The sequence below is a fragment of the Fringilla coelebs genome, assembly GCF_963513975.1.
Source record: "Fringilla coelebs genome assembly, chromosome: 12".
NCBI lineage: Eukaryota > Metazoa > Chordata > Aves > Passeriformes > Fringillidae > Fringilla > Fringilla coelebs.
The window spans coordinates 4,808,315-4,825,391 of NC_140038.1; the positions used below are offsets into that span (position 1 = coordinate 4,808,315).

At 47.5% G+C, this 17,077-nt stretch overlaps 2 protein-coding genes across 4 annotated transcripts in view; both read right to left on the reverse strand.

The window, feature by feature from the left end:
* The window catches only part of BBS4 (Bardet-Biedl syndrome 4), a gene marked incomplete at its 5' end in the record, with an annotated part of 35,179 nt that extends 29,223 nt beyond the window's left edge, over nucleotides 1-5,956 (reverse strand). For 2 of the 3 annotated variants that reach the window (XM_084213876.1, XM_084213875.1), the window contains one exon: nucleotides 3,966-4,125. In XM_084213876.1, the coding sequence (XP_084070002.1) occupies nucleotides 3,966-4,125 (160 nt within the window). Of the gene's footprint in view, nucleotides 1-3,965; nucleotides 4,126-5,896 lie in introns of those variants that run through there. The other variant, XM_084213877.1, reaches the window with a different exon arrangement.
* Nucleotides 5,957-7,804: 1,848 nt separating this feature from the next.
* Nucleotides 7,805-17,077, reverse strand: part of ARIH1 (ariadne RBR E3 ubiquitin protein ligase 1) — a 51,737-nt gene continuing 42,464 nt past the window's right edge. The window contains exons 10-14 of the mRNA XM_084213387.1: nucleotides 14,249-14,379; nucleotides 14,092-14,149; nucleotides 13,086-13,346; nucleotides 12,541-12,653; nucleotides 7,805-8,578 (exon numbers count right to left, since the gene is read on the reverse strand). Coding sequence (XP_084069513.1) covers nucleotides 8,494-8,578; nucleotides 12,541-12,653; nucleotides 13,086-13,346; nucleotides 14,092-14,149; nucleotides 14,249-14,379 — 648 coding nt within the window. The 3' untranslated portion in view covers nucleotides 7,805-8,493. The remainder of the gene's footprint in view (nucleotides 8,579-12,540; nucleotides 12,654-13,085; nucleotides 13,347-14,091; nucleotides 14,150-14,248; nucleotides 14,380-17,077) is intronic.

Genomic DNA, 17,077 nt, shown 5'->3' on the forward strand with positions numbered 1-17,077 from the left:
CTGCAGCATCCAAAACCTGTCACTGGATATTAGGCCAAGCTTGTGGCTGATAAATGGAAAGCAACAAAAGCCAGAGCACTTTACCAAAGGTCACAGACAAATCCTTCCTTCAAATCCTAGAAAAAACATACCTACAAAGCACCCAAAAAATACCCCAATGCCCAGCCACAGGAGAACACTTGAGGTCTGCTAATAGTTTTGCAGGGTTTTCATTTTGAAAAATATTTACCTGACCCTTCCTGTGTTAAGTGTAGAGGTGGTTGATGACAATTCAGAATTCTCATTCTTGACAGATTAATGGATTTTTAGGACAAGTTCTTCCCAGTGATTCAAGCAAAATCAATTTTGCTTCAGTGAGTTTATTATACTGTGTACATATTTAGGATTCTACCTTGTCATTAAAACACCATCAGTGCATCTCAGAAAGTCTGAGGTCTCATATTCATGTAGAAATCCAAATGCACTTAAAATTGTCCCATTAACCTCTGAACTGTTATTAGACAAACACGAGCTCAGAACTTACTTTCTAAACATTTTTTCTGCAATAAAGGGAAATAAATTTGAGTTATGTTCCATAAAAATCAACAATACAAGCTGGTAAAAGCACTTCTCCACTCCAGTACTATCAGATCCTATAAAATTATTTTATTTGCCTGCGTGGAAAAAAGAAAAGTGAGAAGATGGGAAACAGCCTATCTCAATTCCAAACCAGTAAAGCATTTAGGAAAATATCTGATTAATTTAGAATGCAGGAGGGAGATTAAAACCCCACCTCAGCACACTGACATTAACTCCTTATCACTTCAAGGACCAGAGCTCCCTTTATTGCTTGGGGATCAACAGAGGGAGAGTTATGGATGGAGCAACAAAGGGAACTGATTTTGGGAGCAGCTCTCCCAGCAGGGGATAAAGGACAAAATAATAAATGCTACTCCTGTGTCAGCTGCTGTGGGACAATTGTCACCAAGGGTGGCCACAAGATACTTGAAGGGAGTCACCTCCACCCATGCCATTAATTCAGATCGTTGCATGGAGAGATTTCCAACCTGATTCCACCAACACCAACTGCTCCAGAACCTTGCTGAACACTCATCCTCTTCCCTCAGGGCTGGCCTGCCCACAAGCCAGACCCTCCCAAATCCCAACCTTCAGGCTTTGGCAGCCCAACATGATGCATCAGCTACTTCATGAGCAAATCCCACCTCCAAACTCAACATTATCCTTCTAAGAACCAAACAATGCAGCTGCTAAACTCTGGTTGTAGGTTCCACCTTTTCTTGGCTCACAGGCAGGCTCATGGGAGGAAAGCAAGAAGAGGGAGGGGAAGCTACTCAATTCAGGCTGAATATATCCAGTGGAAAGTAAGAACTGTGAGGGAAGCTACAAAATTCAGGTTGAATGTATCAGACCTGCATTGCTGAAAACGTGGCCTTCTGGTTAAAGCTACAAACCTCACGTGTGTATTTTGGCATTCCAATGATTTTTGGCAAATTTGAGACTCCATTCTCAGAAACACACATTTAATGCCTCACTCCTGCCCAGTACAAACACAAACAAGCTGATAAGCTGAATGCAGCTCAACTGTGATGGTTAACACAGGGCCTCAGCTTGGTCCCACTCTGCTACACCTGTGTGCAACCACATCATCCATTATTGCTCTGTTTGGGTACAAATTTTACCCACACCAAACCTTTCATATGGTCTCTGCATCTCACAGACCTGTTTGTGCTAGTGTAGAGGTCAGGATCTCTCTTGCTAGAGAAAACACTGACACTAAAGCTTTATCCTGCTTGAAAACACAATGCAAATATAAAAAGGCAATTTGCTGCAACAGAAAGTGGCCATTCAATGTTTAAAATGCCAGTTTGAAATAAGTTTAGCAGCACTCTTCTGTTCAAACAGCACTGATGTAGCCTGGCTCCTAAAGTTCATCATAATTCTCCTCAGCCAAACTAAAATGAGATGAGATACTTAATTAAGAAGTTCTACAAATATTCTATTAAAAAAACGCAGCTGTCATGGGAAATAGATGCTGCTCTTTCCTGCCAAATTCCACCACAAAATATCCAACATCCCTTCGTTCTCCCTCCTCCTCTTTTTCATGCCCCCAGTCCCCCACCCACACACAGAGGACACTGTTACATCACTCCAAGTACAAATCTTTTTGCTGCCCTCATTTCCCAGAGATTAACGATCAGGCAGCTCAAATCAGCTTTCCCAGCTGCACTGGAGTCAAATATTAAATGGCAAAGCCCAAAGGCTTTGAAGGCATTTCAGTCAGAACAACCCGAGGTGTGCCAGGCCTGGAGATGCCTCAATTTACCTTAAAGGACAGAAAAGAGAATTACAAAAGTCACGGGCTAGAGGATTTTTTAAAAAATCATCCTAGTTTACTTGGAGTCAAGGGTTGTGTCAGTATAAAAGGGAGATCCAGAGCCACAAATAAATGGGACTTGCACAAGGAGGCAGAGCAGGGTGGGGGTTATGGAGGATGAGATGGGAGTCATAACCTTTATAGGAAAGGATAGAGATGAAATAGCTCACCAGGGAGCCCATCAGTGCCTCCATGGAAGTCAGACTAATTGCCTCAAAGTAACCAATTTAGAGTAATTTTAGAGCAATCCTTGCTCTGAAAGAGTTGAGGGTCAAGATAAAAGTAAATTTGGGAGTTATTTTTACTTTCATGCAGGCCTGAAGCAGGAGCAATCTTCTCCTCAGCTCTGGGCAAGCTACCAAAGAGGCCTGGGCTTGTGCTGAGCCAAGCCCCATCTCCAGGACAGCCACACTCTGCTCAAGGGCTGGAATTCTCCTACCAGGAATTGGGACTGTGCAAGGCTGGCCTGAGCTCCCCAAAAGCAAAGTGGCTTTTCCAGCTTCCCAAGGCCTCCATGCAGGACAAAGAACCCAGCTAGGCAGAATGTCATTGCAGTGCCCAGCTGCCAGTGAAGCTCCTTCTTACTGCCAGCATTATCCCAAGGCAGGCTCCATCCCAGTCCCCATCAGGAATACTCTGACAGGCACATCAGGGCAGACAATGGCCAAAGGGCTGTGCTCACCAGCTGAGGTTCCCTGAATGCAAAGGCAAGGGAAAAAGAGGACTGCTTCTGGCACTGGGAGTAAATACTCTTAATTAAATCTGAATTGATGGGGCCCTTTGCACTCAGGAGAATTTATCAAAAACCATCCCAAAAGCTCAGCTCAGGTAGGCACAAAAGCTCTGCAGTGACCACATCTGTGCTGGAAGGGGAGCAGTGCCACAGAGACGGGAACACTTGTTGTGTGTGTCAGGACGAGTCCTGCCTCAAGAATGAGGGAAAGCAGAAAAGGAGAGGCTCAAGAATTTACCAGAGCCCTCAAAAACCAGCAGGATTTGGTCAAACATTTCGAACCAACAACAGAAATTGTAACTGTTCCAGTTCAGATCCAACCAAGACTTCAAAACCAATAATTTGCACTGAGTGAATTAACACATTTTCATTATTAAAAAGAAACAAACAAAAGCAAATAAACAATAATTAAACTCACAACCTGCCTGGTTTGATATCACTTTTGTTCAAAAATTCGAACATGTGATGTAAAAAACCCCACAAGACAGAATGTTTGCTTGCCAAGATTATTTCCAGAGCAAGACATCATCCTGAAGAACCCAAAACAAACCTGTTATTATTTGAGAGGATAAATGAGTATCAAACTCATTAACAGCCCCACAAGTAAGTACACATTAAAATAAACAGTCTCCCAGATTATAAGCAAACATGATACAGGCTGTGGCTACGGTAAATCAGCCAGGAACAGCACTGAGCTCACAGAGACCCTGGAAAAATACTGGTACTCAGCAAATTACAGTCTAGACAGTCTCCTCTTTTCCCAGAGGACATTTATTTCCTCCTAGACAGCTGCAAACACTATAGAAGAAACCTTAAAACCAACCTGCCCAAGAAACACAATCAGATCTTCAAACAAACCTTTTTTAGGACGGGGTTTTGTTGGCTCTGTAGCCACTGGCGATGAAGAAACCTGAAAAGACAGAAAGCAGGAGTAGTAAATAGACCAGGCAAGGTTTCTTGAAGCTCTGTTCCAGAAAATAATCAGAAAGGACAACTGGCAAATCCCAAAGGAGGGCATAAAAATAGCAGCATTGCTGCTGGACAAACTCTGCCTTGCCAAGCAGGGCAGAGATTTCTGTTCCACAGCTCGATTAAACAAACACCCTCATTGTGCAGCACATCCCTGTTGGTGGGGTCACTTCTGATCACCTGGGGAGTGATCTTTACCTTGCAAAAAAACAATAGTGGAGCATTTAAGAACCTAATTAGAGATCACTCATAAAATAAGTCAAACCCATTTACCATCAAACATTTATGAAGTTAATTAGGGCAAAGCTGTTCCTGGGAATCATCTGAGTCCACAGGATGTGAGCACAGGGATGTCCCATCACATGGGAAGGCAGGAAACCTCCCCAGCAAACACTGTCCAGAGCTCCCAGTCCGTGGAAAATACATTCATTTTATATGATTTTCTTACTTTCATCAACCATCAAACCTTCATGGAAGAGAAACGGATTCACACAGGAAAGTATTTTTATTTTTCACTCTGCTTTTTGGGAAGACACAACACGGGATTTTATGCACCTGTGTCACCTCCCTGCTCTTTAATAAATAATTTTTAAAATCAGAGATTCAGTCAATCTTTGTTCCTTGCAATGTTTTGGGACCACTTTCTAGTTGCATCTTTTTTTTTACTGGAGATGGGGCAGATCAGAGAGGCTGAGACAAAATAACCCAGGAAAGGCTCTTTGTTTTGTTTTGTTTTGTTTTTTACTGTTTACTTTTTTGTTTCTTAACAGTTTCTAAACTTTTATTGACTTTTCAGATTCCTATTGAGAAAAACTGAGCAGCTATTTACCCAACTCTGAGCATTCCATCCTCAGCAGGAATAACCAGCACAAACACTTCATTTTTTTACATATTGTAATTTTTGTTTTAATCTGCACACCCATCATTCTGAGTCTCTCACTCTGCTCTGTTAAGACTTTCCTGGAGTTTCTCCTATTTCCTCCTCACCTGAATAACATTCTGCCCATCCTTTTGTCCAAATCATTTCTAAGTACACTGAAGAACCCGGGCTTGGTACTGACCCCTGTGGGTCTCCACACCAACTACCCTCCACCCCAAAAAAATAAAGAATTATGGAATGGCTTGGGTTGAAAGGACCTTAAATATAATTTCATTCCAGCCCCTGCCATGGGCAGGGAAACCTCCCACTGTCCCAGGGTGCTCCAAGCCCCATCCAGCCTGGCCTTGGGCACTGCCAGGGATCCAGGGGTGACCACAGCTGCTCTGGGCACTCTGTGCCAGGGCCTGCCCACCCTCACAGCCAGGAATTCCTTCCCATATCCCATCCAGCCCTGCCCTCTGGCAGTGGGAAGCCATTCCCTGTGTCCTGTCCCTCCATCCCTTGTGCCCCTGGCAGGGCTCTGACAGGGCCCTGTCCCTCCATCCCTTGTCCCCCTGGCAGGGCTCTGACAGGGCCCTGTCCCTCCATCCCTTGTGCCCCTGGCAGGGCTCTGAGGTCTCCCCGAGCCTCCTTTTCTCCAGGCTGCAAACCCCCAACTTCCTCAGCCGCTCCTTGTGCTGCAGCCCCTTCCCCTTCTCCTTTACTTTGCCCCTGTTCCAGCACCTGATAATCCATAATTGATGTTGATTACTTCAGCAAAGACTGAATTTCCCTCACGTTTTCCATACCAAGTGTGTAGATTAAAAACTCACTCTTCAAAAGAACTTCCCGCCGCCGCCGCCGCCCCTCACTTCCCTTCACTTCCCTTCCCTTCCCTTCACGTTCCCTCCCGTCCCTCTCGCCCCCTCAGCCCGGGCGCCTCTCTCCCCTCTGCCCTCACCGTGGTGTCCGGCGGCTCCGCCATGGCCGCGGCGGGCCGGGGTTGCCATGGCGACCGCCCGCTACTTCCGGCGCGGCCATGGCGCGCGGGGCACGGCGGGAAGGTGGTGGCGGGAGGACCACCCCCCCCCGCAATCCCGGCCCCCGTTTAACCTGAAAAACCACAGAAATAATAAAATGTCGGCTTTTGGAAGGTTTTATTGGGAACTCCGCGATGTAGAGGGAAATAAGGCCGCCAGTGAGGAGGGATAACCCGGGAAGCGCTGAGCAGCCGCGGCCCCGCTCCCTCCCCGCCCCACAGCAGCAGCAGGGAGGGAGGTTGGGATGGCGGATTTTGTTTATTTTCCTTTATATTTCCACAGTGTCTGTGGGGATGGCAATTCACCTGCGAGCGCCTGAAACCCGGAGGAAAGGAACCGCAGCAGGTTCTCCCACAGAACAGGGTTTTGTCACTGTCTCTAGGTTTGCCAACAGCCATCGGGACCGAGGACGCCACAGAGCGGGGTTTCCTTTGGAGGGAAGTGCCCTCATCCTCGGCGCATTCCTTTCGGGGAACACGGAGTGAAAACCCAACGCCTCTGTGCTTGCACCTGCCCTGCCCAGCCCAGCTTTCAAGTATTTGACTGCACGGACGGAGAATTCCCACCGGGAATGGCAGGGACGGATAGGGGCAGGGCCGCTCCCACGCAGCCCTGCGCCATCCCACCCCTGCAGCAGCGCCAGGAACAGCGGCTGAGCTCCCTCCGGTCTGATTTCCAGGGCAAATAAAGGGAAAAGCAGGTGTACAGCGACAAAACCACATCACACGTTTGATTTCCAGGGCAAATAAAGGGAAAAGCAGGTGTACAGCGACAAAACCACATCCGTGGAACGTCGGTAGGAGAGGTGAGGGAGCCGAATTGACCCCGTTGCCAGCTGGAAACAGCATCCCGTGTTACAGCCCTGCCTGGGATCTGCCTTTTTTATCTGATCCCTTCACAACTTCCATCCCCTGGAAGCTGGAAGAGCAGCGGGAGGCTTGGAGGACACTTGCCTGGCGAAAAATACCACAGAAGGAATTCCTATACAGGAGTAAATTTAATAAAACCACCACCAATTGTTTACTTTAACATAGCTCTTGTTACAGAAATCATAAAAATGGACTCAGTAGCTAAACTCATTAGTTCTTTCCCCTTTTAATTGAAAAATACTCCGCTGATTTCAGCTTCTACTGCACTAGATGGAGTGTTAAATAGTTGCCAGGACAGGACGCCCAGTGATTGAGCCCAAAACAAACACAAAGACAATTCCATCAGCTTTCCTTTTCAATGTTACGACTTGTTATAATGAAGTGAAAATTAAAACAGCAAGAAAGGGTCCATTTGACAGATGAAAGGTGGAGGGAGAAGAGATCCACAGCCGAAATCTCGCAGGAAATCTTTGGAGAAGTGGTGCAAAACACCCCTCCTTGTCCTGCCTCGGGATCCAAAACAAACCTCTAAACACACACACACACAAACACACACACACTCACACGCCTCCTCTGGGATCACAGCACGTGTCCTGCGTGCACCAGTGGGAACAGAGAGCTGGATTTGGGCAGGTAAAGATCTGGGGCCAAAAATAAACCAAGAAAAAGGCAAGGCATCCTGAACCAGAGCTCCAGGAGCTGCGAGGGGCCGCGTCCGTCGCCAGCAATGGATACACACACAGACCTGGGGGAGGCCCTGGACAGAAAGGAACTGCAGGAAGAGGAGAAACCCAACTGCTCTGGAAAAAGCCTTCCAAAAAGAAAAAAAAAATAAAAAATATATATATAGAGATATATTCACTACACCAGCACACGCTTCCCCCACCCCAGCCCAGGGGAAAAAAAAACCAAAAAAAACCAAAAGAATCAAACTGAAAGAAAATGCACAGCAAATAGACATAATCTTGAAGATTTTTAAAGAATAAATATTTTTTTGTAATTAAACATTATGCAAACACGTGCCACGCTTGCTCTTTGTCCATGCATATGCGCTATATACAACTTTGAAAAATACTGTGTTGTCCTCTTTTTGTTTTAAAAGTCATATACAAAGGTTGGGTTTTGTTTTTTTTTTCCTTGCTGTGTACCCCCCTCCTTCCCTCCCCAAAAATCCTCTTTACAATGAGCCAATCCACATTCATCCATGTATTTGGGTGGCAGAGAGGAGGAGGGGGGCAGGAGAGCCACTCCCCCTTACCAAAGTCCATCAAAATGGCTGGTTTGGACATGAAAAGCAGTGTCAAGAAACTGGTTTAAGTTTCATCTGTACTACACACAGGAAAAGAAAGAGAGAAAAGAAAAAAGGAGTCGGCTTGGAGGATGAAGCTACGTTACAAGTTAAAGTTGGAGGGTTTTTTAGTGCGTCTGTCACACTCTTGGCCGCCTAGAATACTGTTGTACAATGGTTTATCTACCTTTTTTTTTTATTACAATATAATTTACTTAATTTTTCTGTTAACAAAACAGAATCCCGCTACTACAGACCAGCGGTGTAAGAGGCGGAGCAGCGCCCTGGGTGGGTTTTATTGGAATTGCATGAGCACTCTAGGATGGGAAAGGGTTCAGAGTTCATTGCTGCGGGGCCGGGCTCAGTCCTCGATGTACTCCCACAGGTCCTTCTCGTAGCCTTCATGCACGTGCTGCAACAAAACCCTCCGCCGGCTCTCGCAGTATCTGCAGGGGACAGGGACAGCATGGAAAAGGCACGTCAGGAATCGTGGAGCAGCCCTTGCTGCGTTGTGATTTCAGGGTTTACCTCAGGAACACGGTCCCTGCCGGGCGTGTCAGTCACCTCTCCTTTCCCCTCCCTGCCCAGCACTGTCTGTCAGTCCTGGCATTCCAGAGGAGCGTAGAGCGATTGGCAGAATTCAAAAGATACCCTCCACCCCCAGGGGGACATTGGGCCATCCAGGTGTCCTTTGTCCCTTGAGACCTCTCCTCCCATAACTGCTTGGTGGTCCCAATGTCCCTTCCCTCCCTCTCTCCCCCAGGTAAAAGGGTGAGCAAACCACGTGGTTGAGGGTTCTGTTGGAGCTGTTGCTGGATCCAGAGGCCTGTGGGCCAAAATAAAGCTCTGGATTGAAACCCTCCATCAGAACTGACTCCTTTCCTTCACCATTGCCTTAAAGCTTCTCTGCCAGAGGGAAAGCGGAGCTCCTGCATGCCTGGACTTGCCTCCAAGCACCCAGCTGCAGCATCCAGCTAGCCAGAGGTGTCTCTGAGGTAAAACACCAGAGTTGCCTCCTTTTGGTCAAGCAGCAATGGCCAGACAAGCTCAGGCACGTCCCGTCCAGCTATACTGGTATTGTTCCAATAGCCCTGGCACCAAGTTATCCAAACCTACAGCATGCCTCACTTCCTGTCCCAGACTGCAAGGCAAAATGTATTCTATCTGCCATCTGGATGGCAGTTGTCTTCTCTTCACTGGGCAGTTTTCCTAATCTCTTCCACAACACCTGCTGATAACAGGCTATTGAATGTCACTGCATGGCTGATAAGAACTACAGCATCCCACTGGGGGATGTGAGCCCAGAGGGAGGAGCCAAGCATTCCTACCCAGATATAATCTGGAGAATCTGGAACACCAGCACAGCTTCTCCACTGGATTTCCTAGAGGAACAGCAGCTGCCTCTTCCACTGCGCATCTTCAGAGGAGGACTCCACCCTGCAGGATCCTTGCTCCAGCAGAACCACCCCTGACACTCCAGGAGGGCTGCAGCCACAATTCCAATGAGACTGCTACCAACACCCTGACCCACAGGGTGTCAGCTGTGTTCTGACTCTGTCAGTATTGTTTTGGTTTACTGCATTGTTTATTTTACCCTTTTATTTTCTTCCCTAGTAAAGAATTGCTATTTCCAGCTCCCATATTTTTGCCTGAGAGCCTCTTAATTTAAATTTTATAACAACTGGGGGGGGGGGCAGGGAAATTTACATTCTCCATTTCAGGGGAGGCTCCTGCCTTCCTTAGCAGGCACCTGTCTTTCCAAACCAAGACACTTCCAAAAGAGGTGATCCCCCAAGAAGGGAGTTTGTATTTACAGCCCGTTAACAGTGCTAATTAAGGCTTTGGCTGCTCCAGTCACTCAGCTCCAGGTCCCTGGCTGGAAAACAACGTGCAAATTCAGAGTCTGTCAGGCAGAAGCATTCCCAGAGCCTCTACAGCTGAGAAACCTTCAGGAATAACTGGAAGAGGAAGAAGCAGCAGCTGTGGTTTGAAAAAGTCTGAGCACAGGTTAGTGGAGACACATGGAATGGGATGAGCTCTCCTCAGATTCTCCCTCCCTTGCAGCCTCAGATCCTGCCCCAGCAGTTCTTAATCACACAAGTAATCATCACTGACTTCATCAACAGTCAGCTTCTAATTTCTTTCCTACCAAACCCAATAACCTGTGAGTACATCATTTTTGTAAATGACCACTGCCTCCTGAAAGGTGCTGGTGGTGCCTGCTCTAAGCCCCATCAGGACAACAGAAAGCCGTGTGTTAGCTGGGAAAAACTAGCTGGAGGTGTTCAAGGCCAGGTGGGATGGGGCCACCTGGTCTAGTGGAAAGTGTCCTTGCCTATGGCAGGAGGTGGAACAATATTTACTTTAAGATCCCTTCCAACCCCAAGCAGTCTATGATGAAAACCTCAGGAGCGCTGTCACAGTTTTAGATGGAGATGGAAGCAGTCCAAAGGGTTACTGGTCTGGCTGGAGAGCAGGTTTCACCTCACATCCCAGCATGTGTCTCTCAGAGGGACACTACACTCATGGAGTATTCCCACCTATGCTGACTGAAAAATGCTGCACATAAAACTGATCCAAGAGCCCTCCCAGGATCACCAATCCTGAGGAAAAGGGATATCACAAAACACAGCAAAGGATGTCAGTTTGGGTGTGTTAAAAGACAAAAAGCACAGAAACATTGAATGAATTCAGATTCCAAGAGAAAATTCTAAATAAGCATCTGAGAGGCTCTGGCTGCTGGGAACCTGGCTTGCTTGGCAATGGTCACACATCCCTCAGGAGAAACCTCCCAGTGGGAAGCTATCCCTGACCACAACACACACTAACACCTGGCAGTGATTCCTCACCTTCTGCTCAGGACCTGATCAGAGTGACTGATTTATCCATCAGAGCAGCTGTGGCTCCCCTCACTGCTGTCAGCTGGTCAAGAGAAACCCCTGCACACAAAGTCCCATTGATTTTCAGGAGCATGTGATGGCAAACACGCGGCCTCTGCTTTCCAAACTTTAGTTATTTTTCTGCTGGATGGGTGTGGGGGGCTTAATCCTGTTTTCTAGATATGTCTTTGCAAGCAAAGAGATCCAAACAGCTGAAACTAAACCAGCCTGGAGGGCAGTTCCTGCAGCTTCCCAGAGCTCTTTAAACCCACCTCGATGACATCCTGCTCTCAGTCTTGCATCAAAGGGCACCATGCAGGACATGATTAAAACATGACTGAACTGGTTAATCAGGGACCTGCACGGGCTTGACAGATTATTCTTTCTTCCCAGAAATGTGAAGGCAGGTTTGGGATACTGTTTCCAAGCAATGCAGGCTACATTAGATTGTAATTTCACCCCTACAAAAGCATCCAGGTTCAGAGGACTGAAGTAAACAAGCAGCTTCATCAGAAATACCAAATTAACAGTGGCCTAAAGGGTAAGTTACAAAATGTCTCCAAAAAGAAGGTCAAGAAAGTCTTGTCCAGCTCCAGCTGTGCTGCCAAAGTTGGGCAGGATGAGCCACCAGATCTTAACAGCTCCTGCCACGCCCCACAGTCCACTGAGTCCTACAGTTCACCCTGCTTTGGATATTTTCTTCCCCCTAAGCCAGGCATAACAAATTCAGTGATTTTGGCAAAATGCCTCAGAAATGTAAGCCCTAATCCTGTGACTCATCCGCATTTTCAGCTTTGTACTTTTCCACTGTGCAGAAATTATTCCCCTGGGACTGAACAAAGCACTGGCATCTGTGTCACCTGGACCCCAGTCCCCTGCTCCCCTTCCCAGCTGGGCAGGCTGCTCTATCCCTCTTCCTCAGGGACAGCTTTCCTACACCCACGTTTTGCACAAATGGACCCAGCAGACAATTAAAAGAGCCAAATGCTCTCTGCTGGCAGCTCATCCTAGGCCAAAGCTGGCAGCTTGGAACAACAAAGTCACTCCTTGTTCTTTGGCCCTCTCTCTGTGGATCCCATTCTGGTGCTGGCCATTCCCACATGCTCCTTCTGTGCAGGAACAGCAGTGTACTGAGAGCCATTGCTTCTGGACACAGGATTTTTTCCATTCCAGGGTTGGATCTTCCAGCTCCTGCTCTGCAGAGCAGATGGAAGGCAGAGCTGGGAGCCTCTCCCCACAGGCTGTCACCTCTCCTGAGAGCTGGTCCCAGCAGGGACACAAAAACACACTGCCAGCATCCATGTGAGGGCTTCACTGGGAGGATTCGGGGTTGGCTCGGGACAGGGCTGCTGCTCTCAGATATCCAGGGACTGGCTGATCACAATGGGTGGCACAAAGCCAAGAGCAAACAGCTTCCCAAGGATGTGGCTCTGGAGAAACTGTATCTTGGCATGTGCTCAGGTCACTACCTGACACAGGGCATGGCAACACTTGGCTGCTTTGAGAGAAAGGAGTATTCCAACACAAACCTGTACTTATCCTGTACTTTCTGCTTTATGTCTTGCAGCGAATCTTGGGATATATCTCGCTCCAGGTACCCAGAAAGCACCTCTGTAGCATTCTCTAAGTCTGCTTGGTTATTCTGTAAAGACAAAAGAAAAAAAAGTGTTTGAGGGGGAATAAAGGAAAGGGGGAGATTTTTATTTCAGTGCAATTGGAATCAGTACCAAAATAAAAAAGGATTAGATATCATGGAATCCCAGACTGATTTTGGGTGGAAAGGGACATTGAAACTCATCCACTTCCGTCACTGCCACAGGCCACCTTCCACTAGACCAGGTTGCTCCAACCCCCATTCAACAAGGCCTTGAACACTTCCAGGGATGGGGCAGCCATAGCTTTGTAATTCTGTGATTCCTCCAGCACACGATCCCACACAATGCCCAGAGAACCTCTTAACAGAATATTAAACCAGACTAACTTGGGTAAAAGTGGGGACTAGAGCCCTCCCAGCATTAAATCTTATTTCCTCAGTTTTACAATTTGAATTCCTGACAACCCCATTTTCTCCTACCTCAAAGATAATGGACTGATTATTCTTTTTGAGGTAGAAGGCAAAGACGTAAGTGTACATGAGTGTGGCACGACACTGGCAGAGGACGTCGACTGCTTTCTTCAGGAACTGCACCTCGATCCATGACATGTTGTGCTGCTGCATCTCCTCCATCTTCTGCTTCACCTGAGCGTAGAGCTTGTGCTCGAAGCGCAGACTCTGCATGTGGTTCATGTAACGGTTGCAGTAGAACAGGTACCTCTGCAGGGCTGCTCGGGATCGCTGTGTTAATTCCCATTAGGGAGAAAGAAAACAAATAGTTAAAACAAAGTAATGGCTGCAAGAGAAGTAAACCCTTCTCAAGGCTCTTCCTGATCCAGAGAATGAGCTTCCTTTCCAAAGGAGGCTCCTCTCCTGTCGTGTTGGACAGACGGCTCCGCGCGGCCCCGCTAACCCTGGGAAGCGCCCCAGGCACTTCCCAGCACAGCTCTGACATCCTCACTCCCAACCTTGGAAGCAATTACAATCACACTGCTCAAGCCTCATCACTTCTGTATTTCAGCCTCTCGACTCAAGATACAGCACTCAAATGCTTCCAATGTCATGACAAAAGTGAGAAGATGATGTTTTGTTGGGGGTTTTTTTTGCTAATAAGGAATTCTAATTACTGTGCTTGTGCTAAGAGGGCAATCTCAGGCTGATTATAAAGCAGGGGAAAGGCACCGTGTGCTAAATAGTGCAAGAGAACCAAGATGACTCAATACATAGTCATTAATCTTATTTTCTTCACACTGACAGACCAGCTGTAAAAAAATAACACCACGGGCATGGTTCAACTTGTGTGCTCTGGATGTACAAAGGTAGCACATAGCAGGCAAAGCCATCCCTATCTTAAAAGTCAAAAGACTTAACTGTCCTTTGGATTTGTGCCCGAATCCGTGAATTCCTTCAGAGCAGATGTGTAGGTTTACAGAAAGCACAGCACAGGGCCGATGATCTCCCTCATCACCAAAGGTTATGGACTCACCTCCTGTGCATCCCTTGCTGCCTTTGCATCATCCTCATTGTAGCGATTACAGTTGTACCTGTAACGGGGACACCGATTCCACAGATTTCAGTCCAAATCCGTGCCGTTTGCACCACGACCTCCTCGCCCTTCCAGCAAGGCACGCTCCCGAACTCACCAGGCAGATCCGTGGGGCTCCCAGGGGCCCAGACACACCCAGCAGAACTCCGCCTTGCAGTTCTGGTTCCGACAGACCATGTGGTTGCAGCCCCCGTCCTTCTCGATGGTGACGTGGCATTTCGGGCATTCCTGTCCACAGGACAGAGAGCACCGTTAGCAGGGCAAGCACGGAACCCCAACAGCCTGGGGAACTTGGAAGGGTTCCCACGGCAGTCAGACAGAGCACGTCAAGTGAAACACATGATTTAATTCTTCCCTTTGGACATCGAGATCCTCTTCAGTCAGGCCTTAAAATACTTCCAAACCCGGAGCAGTTAGATAGAAAAAAACTTAAGGAATAACATATTTTATCTATGCTGCTCTCACAGAGGGACACTGGGCGAGTCACTTCATGACCTTCCCCAAAATCCCAGCAGAGGGGTGGTCTCTAAGAGCATGTGGCTTTCCTCACCACCAAGTGTCTGGTCCACTCTGGGACTGAGACCAAGCCGGAATCACGCTGTTACCAATCCTGCAGCTGTAACATGCCATCCAGAAAGGAGCTGAAAACATGCAGCAAGACTCTAGCGTGCTTCAAAGAAGCTGCTGTCAGCTAAAAAGACACTTCTCTTCCTGAGGTGTTTCCATGCTTCCCATCAGGTCCCTTTTTTTCCTTCATGTGACACCTCACTGAAGACTTTTCCATAAAAGCTCACATGGGGTTTTCCCTTTCAGGAGTAAGGCTTTTGACAAATGTGAGTATCTCAAAGGGCAGCTCTGCACAGAGAAATATCTGGGGAATATAACACCAATATCCATGAGCTTAGAAATAAACAAATCAACAAAGCAGCAAAGAAAAAAACTGCATAAATAAAGCCAAAACCATTTTAGGCTGAATCAGCTTCTCATCCAGCTCATCCCACAACCACACCAGCCTTCATGAAGTTTCTGCACAAGCCAGTTTTTATATATAATACAGTAACAAACATATCCAAACCAGTGATACACACACCTGTAAAATCATCTGCAGCTTTTGGGTCAGAAGCATGTGAAATCCCCTCCCCAGAGTCTGAAGCATGCCTTTGCTAACCAAAGCAAGCAGTTCCTACCATGGCATTCAGAGAAACTCTCAGCAAAGGAAGAAACCAACATGCACAATCACTCCATAACTGCTACTTCTATACAGGGACACAATCCAATGGGTTCTTGCACACCCACTCTGAGTGTCCCAACTATTACTGCACTTTATAGGAGTTTGTCAGTTTGGATTGTCACAGACAGGAGAATTTGCACACCAAACCATCAGATCAAGCAGCAACCAAGCACAAGAGGGATTTTTCAGACCTGCCTTTTTCCCAGTCACCTGTGTTTGTTCTTCAGACTCAGTGACTGCACTACAGAGTAAGTGAAGCACAGTAGCTCCAGTGCTGGGCCCCTCAAGGGCACAACACCAAGATGTTCCCTAGGACTGCCCACAGGATGGATACTCAGCCAGGGAAGCTCGTTCCCAGTTAAGTCAGTGCAGTTCTGTGAACTTCAAAGTCAAAAATAGTCCCTTCTTTGAGTAGAGCACTCAGTGCAGCATCTATTGCCCTTTTCCAGGCAGCACTCCTCCCTCTTCCAATCCTGCACCAACAAGTCAAGACTCAAATTTAGGTTTACGCCAGCAATGTCCTGCCCAGCTGTGCAGATCCCTGCTCAGTCTGTTCATCAGCCAGGGTGGCTCTAAGTACAGATAATGGCCCTGTCACACCATGATGACCCTGGGCTGCACAGCCACAGGAGGCTGTGGAGCTGTGCAGTTCTTCCAGACACATCTCCTCCCATCAGTTGCACACCTCACTCGTGGGAGGTACAGCTGATCCACACAGCTGCTGTGATCCCTCCTGCTGAGCAAAATCCTACAGTTGAGAGAGGGAGAACAGGCCCCAGGTGACATGCTAAGCTGGGGAGATGCCACAAGCACATATCCACAGCACAGGGATGTGGGGCCATCTCACCCCCAGCAAGGCTCTATCAGGAGCATGGAAATTCTGCCCTCCTGTCTTTCAGGTGGGACCAAGCTTTCCAATATGTCCACAGTGCTCAGGGCTTTGAGCTCTGGGATGCAAACCAGGACAAAAAGACCTTTCCAGTATCTGAAAGGGCTCCAGGAGAGTCTAGACAGGAACTTTGGACAAGGGGGAATGGATTCCCACTTCCAGAGGGCAGGCATGGATGGGATATTGGGAAGAAATTCTTCCCTGGGAGGGTAGGCATGCCCTGGCACAGAGTGCCCAGAGAAGCTGTGGCTGCCCCATCCCTGGAAGTGTCCAAGGCCAGGTTGGACAGGGCTTGGAGCACCCTGGGATAGTGGAAAGTGTCCCTGCCCATGGTGGGGGTGGAACTTGATTTAAGGTCCTTCCAACCCAAACCATTCCATGATTCTAGGTTCTCGTTCCAGCCCTTTTCTCACAGGGAATGCCATCCTTTCCACACCTTTATGCTCCTGTCCAGCAAAGCACAAGGAAGAGGTGACACAGTATCTGTGCAAATCCCTAAAGCTGTGTAAAAGTGTAAAGTTGAGTATTATTAAAAATTAAAGCCATGGAAACACATACTAAAGAAATGCTGGACACCAGCAGAAAAAGAAGTAGTAACTACTAAAGCCACCAACAGAACAAGTGGGAGAGATTTATAGATTAATGAGGATAGGGAAGGAAGATCTCCCTGAGAATTACAGCTATGCAACAACCCAACAGGCAGCAAATCAAGTTACTAAACCTGCAGATTATTGTGCACATTATCAGTCCCAGCACAGCACAGAAGTGACCTCATTAACATTGTTCCACTTCAAACAATTCCGTAC